The sequence below is a fragment of the Lepisma saccharinum genome, unplaced genomic scaffold (assembly GCF_977018435.1).
Source record: "Lepisma saccharinum unplaced genomic scaffold, izLepSacc3.1 HAP1_SCAFFOLD_516, whole genome shotgun sequence".
In the NCBI taxonomy this organism is placed as follows: Eukaryota; Metazoa; Arthropoda; class Insecta; order Zygentoma; family Lepismatidae; genus Lepisma; species Lepisma saccharinum.
This window is the reverse complement of record NW_028143199.1, coordinates 31,907-40,032: the sequence shown is the minus strand read 5'-3', so window position 1 is coordinate 40,032 and position 8,126 is coordinate 31,907. Positions and strand designations below refer to the sequence as shown.

Genomic DNA, 8,126 nt, shown 5'->3' with positions numbered 1-8,126 from the left:
CATTATTTAGTCAATAGGTATATCCTGTTTCTAGTGAGTTTTCGTACCTATAGGGTAACTTCGGTGAATAACGCCACCAATTGGTCATTTTGTTCTATAACTCATACATTTTTATTGTTAGGAACATGAAACTTACATGTATAGGAGAATGAACTTTCCACTATTGTGTAATAATGAAATATTGATTGCACTGTTATAATGAAAGCAATAAAATACTAAATTCTGTGTTAATGCAAAATGGCGTTATTTCCAGACCTGTCGGGTAATAACGCCATGTTCTTAATTACAAGTAAAACATTCACATTATCTTAATTACAAATAAAACATTCACATTTTCTTTACTAAACTGTACTAGGAAAAATAATTACTGTAGTAAGTTATTAGAAAAAGCATGTCTTTTTTTGTCTTTTCGCGATACCCAGTCCCTCAAAGTTCTGCGAGGAATTTGGAACAAACGTGCAGCATATGCTTTCTTCATTCCTTGTTTGACGGCTGCCATAGCTTGCCTAAAGTCATCTACTGACCATTTGGCCTGGATATTTCTACATTTTCTCGCCATCTGAAAGAGGAAATTAACCGAGAATAAATATCTGTACGCCTCGAAAGTAACTGAGCAAGGATAAACATATTTTCGAAATCAACATTTCCTTAAATTTGAGTTTAAATTGAGTGGCGTTATTCCCCGACACAATGATGGCGTTATTTCCCGAAACAACAGATTGCAGTTTAACCAACTGTTCTAAACTTACGACACCGACCCTGAAAACCGTACACACATCATTCTCTTACGTAATAAACGTATTGTGTACGTACAACATTGTTAACATTTAAAATCTAATCCTACAATAGAAAAACACTCATCTTTGTCGGCGCTATGAAAATGTGGACCCTTTTTCCTCGAAACGCAACTCAAACGTCTACACTGTTCAAAGTATTTCTCTTAAATGAAGGATCGACAATGGTAACCGTTCTTATCAGCAATGCTACCAGGCACCATTGTTTATCGCAAAACGGTGAGTCACCCCTTAACTTTACATGCGTCCATGCTTTCAGAGTTGAAACTTTGAAATGGCGTTGTTTCCCGCCTGGCGTTATTCACCGAAGTTACCCTATGTTCTTGTCATGTTAATAGAAAATTCGAAAAGGTGTTGTAGTGATTTTATATCATATCAGATTTCTGGAGATCAGATGGAACTACCTCAGAGGAACGTGAGCTTTTTGTTAACGCTGAGACTTGTTGCTTCAACGATGTATACTACGCTGTTTGAAAACAAATAAACATTTTGAAACAAAAATTTAATGAATAAGAAGGATTATAATAAACAGACCATTACAAGTACAAAAAATAAATTAAAAAAAATTAAAATATGGTGAAATATGCCTCAAAAGCAAGGGTAAGCACCATGCTCACCCGTCACGTGACTACAGCGAGCGCAACCGATCCCGGGTTAAAACAAAATTTATATATGAATGGAAGGTGATAATTGAGAAAATGTATGTTTTTCAGGGGAATGTGAAGGAAAGTGTGATAGCGTAGAAAAAGAAAAAATATAAGAAGAAATTATCGGTAGAGTGGTAACATAAGCTGTTCACTGCAGATTTTCATGGCATGTATTGACACTCATTATGCAACTGAAGTTTGCCACACATATCACATGCTACGTGGCAAACTTGCTATCACTATGCACCACTGTCAAGCAGCACCATAAAAATTGTTCACTCAACATTGCTAAACTCACATTCTTACATACTTCTACATTCACACCTTGACAGGCAGAATAGGCATGGTTAAGGTGCAGCGGCGGCTCGTGACTTTTCAAAGATGCGTGCTACAACTGATGCTTTTTTTCATGCACTTATAATGGCTCCCCCCCCCCCACACACACACACACATACGTGCTGGCTCTGTGGCCGCGAACGTTAAGTGGTCGACTTTCGATCTCGCCATCGAAGTTCCGGGTTGGAATCTCGGCCCGGGTATGGGTATTCTTTGTGAATGCCCCTTCATTAATTTCATCATATCATCTCTCATCCTAATCGTCGCGATTAAACAAAATAGATAGAAAAGCGTCGCAAAAGAATACCAGTGAAAAATGATTTGTTTTACTCATCAACAAAGAAAAGAAAATAAGAAAGCTTCCATGCATTAACTCACCTATCGCCTGAAGGTTAATTCCATTCTTCTGTTCTTCCTTGAGCAAAATTTTTCTATCACCTCCGCGTTGAAGTCACTCATATTTGTCACCAGCCTCTTCTCAATTGATAGCATAGCAAGGGCAGTCAAGCGGTCCTGGGCCATTGTATTTCTTAGAAAAGTCTTGATTCTTTTCAGGGAAGAGAAGCATCGTTCAGGTTCGGCGGTTGTCATCGGCGTTGTGGCTACGATTCTTAGTAAAATGGTAATTTGGGAAAATGTATTTTCCAAATTATTCTTTAGAATCACGTTCAAAAGAGGGATGGCTCCTTCTACAGAACGGAAGTCATCTCGTTCGTACAGCACGGAGAGTTCAGTATGCAACTTCCTTTTGTTAAGGACTGGATAACTTCGGACTGCTATGTCCAATTCGCGTTCTGGAAAGTCATTCGTGTATTCCGGGAATCTTGAAGAGTTAAGCAATTGCGCAGAATCCAAATGATTTGAGAATTCAAATCTGTGTGAAGCTTCGGTGGTGATGCGATCGCACACTTCTTTTGCATCTGATGTCAGATCTGATTCACGACGCCGTCGCTTATTTGCTTGGGTGGTTTCCGATTCTCTAGGTAGGGAGTCTACATTATCTCGTACCTTTTGGATGGCGCTCTTGAAAGCAGCAGTGGCATTTTTTACTTTTACTGTGTCGGTCTGCCTTGCTTGCAATTGATTGTACAGTATATCAACATGCGGCATAATTCTGTGATAGAACGAAAGCCAGAATACAAATTCGCGATCCTCCAGACTGTGACGCAGGCCTCGCGCTTCTTGAATGGTTGTGCATGACGCTGAATTTTCCAAGTCATGCAAACAGTTTGCAAGTTCTTCTTGATATTCGTACACAACATTTATCGTACGCGACTTAAAATTCCACCGTGTTCTTGAGCCAGAAGGAATACGACGTGCAACCTCGGTTTCCAATGACAAGAGTCGCTGAGGTGAGCGTGAAAAGAACGTTGGAAATGCTGACAAGCTGCAAAAAAACACCCTAGCTGATTGATTTTGGGAAGCAGCTCGCTCCATTATTAAATTCAATTGGTGCGCATAACAGTGAATGTAATGAGCAAGTGGAAAGTGTTCTTTGATGCGAGATTGAACTCCATTTTTCTCTCCTCTCATCACCGAAGCTCCATCAAATGTTTGGGCAATTATTTTATCCGGTTGCTCACCAAATAAACTGTTCATCTCTTTCATGATGCAACGGGAAATTGCCTCTGTGTCCTGTCCGTCCGGATTAAGGAAGCTCCAGAATCTTTCGTGTACAACCCCCTTAAGTTCGTACCTGTATACGAGAACCAACTGCAACTGATCGGATACGTCTGTGGTTTCATCACACATCAATGCCACAAATTTTGCTTCCGACATTTCTTTTACAATTTTCTCCTGGCACACCTCAAGCATACAGTCTAATTCATTTTGGATGGTTTTCGAGGTGCCTTTAAATACAGTGCTGTTGTTAAGATGTTCTTTAACAGCGTTGTCTAAACTGCTAACAAAATCAACGAGCCCCAAAAATACCCCAGGGTTTGCGGAGGAATCTGTTTCATCGTGGCCACGCAGGGCCAACTCAAAAGCTCCACAGAACTTGATGCAGTCTATGATTTTTGACAAGACGTAGCGATTTTTTTCAACTTGTTCATTATGCTTTTGAAGCGATTCTAGATAAGCGCTGCTTAACTGCGTTGCTATGTTGACAGTTCCGAGAGAGACAAAATTTAACTCATTATTCATGTGCTTTTTGCTTTCACTGTGCTTTCTCATATATTCACTTAAATGTCCTAGATCTTTTACCCCTCCTTTAGACCACGAATCAAAAAGTATGCAAGGAAAACAAAATAATGCATTTCGAATTTGACACCCACAAAGCCATGGTTCACTATCGTACAGTTTTCTATTAAATCGCCTTTTATATGTAGCGTTCTTACCTCCCTTTGCATTTTGCGATAGATCCAAATCTGGCAACGGCCGTCCTAGCGCTTTTATTGCCAACTTTTCTTCAAGTGTTCTTGAAGAAAAAGGTCGCTGCAACAAAGAATCCACCGAATTCATGGTACACTAACACACACTCACTTTCACTTCTAACAACAACAACAACAAAAAGCTAATCCTTAACAACAATGACCACCACTTCACGTGCCACGCGATTTTAACACAATGAACCGCGCGGAAAATTTTTGGGTCTGGAAGCCGGGGGAAAAAACGGTACTCTGCAAGTTTGTTTCTGGACGATTGAAGAGCTACATAAACATAAGGAAATATATTTCTAGCATTTAAAAACAGGTAATTTAGATAAAATATAAAATTAAAATTTCCTAAATATAAATTACATAGCCGAATCCACTTTCGGAAGCAAGAAAGGCACGGACTATAGTTTCAGAGTTGCAATATTTACAACTTACCACCGAAATAGATAAAACGCTAAGGGATAATGTCAATTCGCGTTCCAACTTTTTGCAGGTGCTGCTAATGTATACGACATGTTACAAACATTACATAAGTCTACACTGATAACGTAGAGAACGTTTGAAAGTGACATTAATAAACGTTGTTCTGACAGAGGCAATAGGTTGTCGTAGACTTTCTTCTTGTCCTGAGATGGCACACTTACCGTGCTGAATCTGCCTGTAGCACGCTAGCAGACGATTTTACTCGAGACGAGACGCTATCCCCCGTACGAATCGAGGAGTGGGGGTGTACAGTATTCATGCGCGGAGGATGAAAAAGGGGCGAAAACGTGCTGTTGAGATTCTAGCACGGTACGGTATTCCTTATAGCCCCAACAGCGCGAGGGAAATACGTGGCGCCGCTGTTAAATGTTGAGGCTCTTAACATGAGAAGTTTCAATTCAGTTTAGGGCTTCATTAAACTTCTTGCATCTCTGAGATTTGCTTTTTTCTTCTTTTCATTTTAACAAATTTAGCAACGTGCTATAGCACGGTAGCACGTATTAAGCAGCCGCCGCTGTTAAGGTGTCTGGAAACATAGAGAGGATAGGATCAGAAATACTTCCAGTGAAAGCATGCACGAGAAAAAAGCTAAAAAGGAAAATGAAGATGTCAATGGAAAAATCAGGTGGTGGAGAGTGTGAGAAGAGGGCACAATGGAATGTAGCAGAAAGTGAAGAACAGTGGAAGCATGGAATATCTTTAGTCTGTGTAGCATCTGCTACAACTACGTAAGTAAATATACTGAAATAAAATACTTATGTTTATTCTGAAAGAGCATAGGTACAAAAATATGTTAAAAAACAGGTATGCTTAAGTCTGAATATTCATGTCTTTGTAACAGTACATTCGTCATAAAATTAATCACTTTAAGAACTTGAATTGAAATCCTGTTTCCTTCCAAAATATGTAAAAAACAGAAGAAACCACATCCACACTTAATAACATTTCCTGATAACAAAGCAGAGCAAGGTTGAAGTACCTCTTCCACATTTCTCAACAGTACAATTGAGTAAGGTATTGCAAAAAATTAAATAAAAAACACTACATGTCTTCTTTTGGTGAATAGCAACACATTACTGCTATTTATTGGACAACAATCTAAAACAGACATGGATTTGTCCTCCATACAGGTATCACAATATAATATACATAATAGAAACCACCAATTTTTTTTTTAAAAAAATTGTGACTTTTTTGAGGTGTCAACTTATGGCACTTGTGAATGACATCAATAAATAAATTTTATATTTTAAAAACTTATCCAACCCTACACTGGCAAGTCTTTTATGGACAATATTCAATGATTAAGGCAGATTTCTCTTCAACTAATTACATTAATAACTATCCTCCTCCTTCAAAGAATTCTGTAATATTTTGATTTTGGGTAAAAGTTTAATGTACATAATTCAACTTTTTATTTGATTAGGTGAGTTGATAACTTTTCGGTAGTTTGTGCAATATTTAATAAAATATAATGCACTTTTACAAATTGTGATCTACGTTACTTTAAGTGACATTCTGACTTCGAATAATGTTGTATTAGTGGGGGAATAATACCTTGTTTGTAATAGCTATTAACAGAACATTGGCAGTAATTAAATAAATCATAATAAGAAATGTTAATCTTGAGGTAATAATAATAATAATAATAAAAAGGATACAAGTTAAAAAGTCTCAAAAGGCCAACCATTGTCTATTGCACCTGCAGGAAGGCCTATGTTCATCATACTGAAATTGGTGAGCAGTATTATTGAGAATTACACAAAAGCAGATACATATTTATTGACAAATTATGTACACTGTCGTACAACGATGATATTTACAAACTATCATCATATTTTACCTAATTAAGCCTAAATATAGCTGAAATTTTGTTATTTGTTTTTACCTGTGAGTAAATTTACATATTAAATTCTACACGATTGCTATTTACATGTAAATTTTGGAAACTTAACAGTTCTATACACTGGAATTATTCATGAAACTATTTGTAAATGGTTCCATTAATTTCAGTGGCCACCATTAACTTCGGAACTTGTTGCTACTGCTTAACAGGCTATCGGGGTGGATGGTAGCAGTGTCCATCGAAATTAATACAACCATCAATAAATAGTTTTGCAGATAAAGTCAAATCTTGTTTACAGCTTTTTGTTCCCTGAAATATGAATTAATGGTTCAATGTACAGGGGAGTAATTTGGGCACACAGCTAACATTAGTCAGTGAGTATAGGAAATTTTCTACCCTATTCCATCATAAAGTAGAAAACTATGTGCATTAACTGTGATATGCTCTTGTTTATCATAAGTATTTTGACCAATCTAGTATGGACCTTTAAAGTGTTCATTCTGAAAATAAAATAAAAAGTTGGACTGATCAAAAGAAGGGTTTCGCACCTTTCTTTACTTATACAAAAAACTAAAAAAATAGGATTCACAAAAAAATGGTGTTCAACAGCAGCCACATGTTTTCAGTGCCATATTAACCTAATTTATTTTTAGACATTTAATAATCATTGATAACCTTTTTTTGTATTACCAGCATTTTATTTGCAAAAAATCCCTAAAATATTAGGGATGAATATGTAACATATCACAGTTAAGGCATGTAATCTCTTTATCTTAAATTAGAATTCAGAGTGCAACAACACAGAACTGGTAGCACTATAACGAAGTACAATAAGCCAGACTTATAATTCGAGAAATGGAAAACATGGTGAAAAATTGATTCCTTTTACAGACTCATACCTTGAATAGCAGATCAAATCATACCATTATGTAACATACAATATTTATATATACCTACTCCATACTGGATTATAATAAACAAACATATGAAATGATAACACCATTAAGCCTTGTTTCCATGATATGAAATACTCACTATGCTGACCAAGGCAGAAATTTATTTTATTTTACTTTATTATGGAAAAGAATGGCTACGAGAAGGAGGATAGACTGGACATAAATAGAAGAAGGAAGAAAAGTGGCAGGGAGAAGGGGAAGAGAAAGAAAAAGAGAGATGGTTTGGAATAAGGAGTATGGGGTAGACCACAGAAAAGATATGCAAAGTGCTTAGGAAAGTGGGCATTAAAACTCACAGGAAGGGAGGGCGAAGCATCTTAAAAATAGTGAAGAATCCCAACAAGAAAAAGGAAAACAGAGAAGAGGAAGGGATTATCTACGAAGTGAAGTGTAAAGAATGTCAGTGTGTGTACATAGGAGAAACGAAAAAGAGGCTTAAAGACAGGTTGAAACAACATAGGGATGATGTACGAGAGAGAAATGCGATATTTAAACACACGAGAGAAACAGGACATGACATAGAGTGGGATGAGGCTAAACAGATAGGAAGGGAGAAGGGAGTACTAGTGAGAAAATGGAAGGAGGCCAAGGAAATAGGGAAGAAAGGAGAAGAAGACACAATGAACTGTCGTGTCTTTAAATAAATAAATAAACAAAGAATGGAAGAAGGTGTTAGAAAGAGTGGA

General features: G+C 37.1%; 1 protein-coding gene across 1 annotated transcript; it reads right to left on the bottom strand.

The window, feature by feature from the left end:
- Positions 1-2,155: 2,155 nt before the first annotated feature.
- LOC145982982 (zinc finger MYM-type protein 1-like) lies at positions 2,156-3,922 on the bottom strand. The gene has a single exon (XM_083116262.1). It carries the CDS (start codon positions 3,920-3,922, stop codon positions 2,156-2,158), a length of 1,767 nt encoding a protein of 588 aa, XP_082972388.1.
- Between the last annotated feature and the right edge of the window lie 4,204 nt (positions 3,923-8,126).

Bases quoted from the DNA above. Each gene is read 5' to 3' on its own strand.
- LOC145982982 (XM_083116262.1), bottom strand. From the start codon at position 3,922: ATGAATAATGAGTTAAATTTTGTCTCTCTCGGAACTGTCAACATAGCA.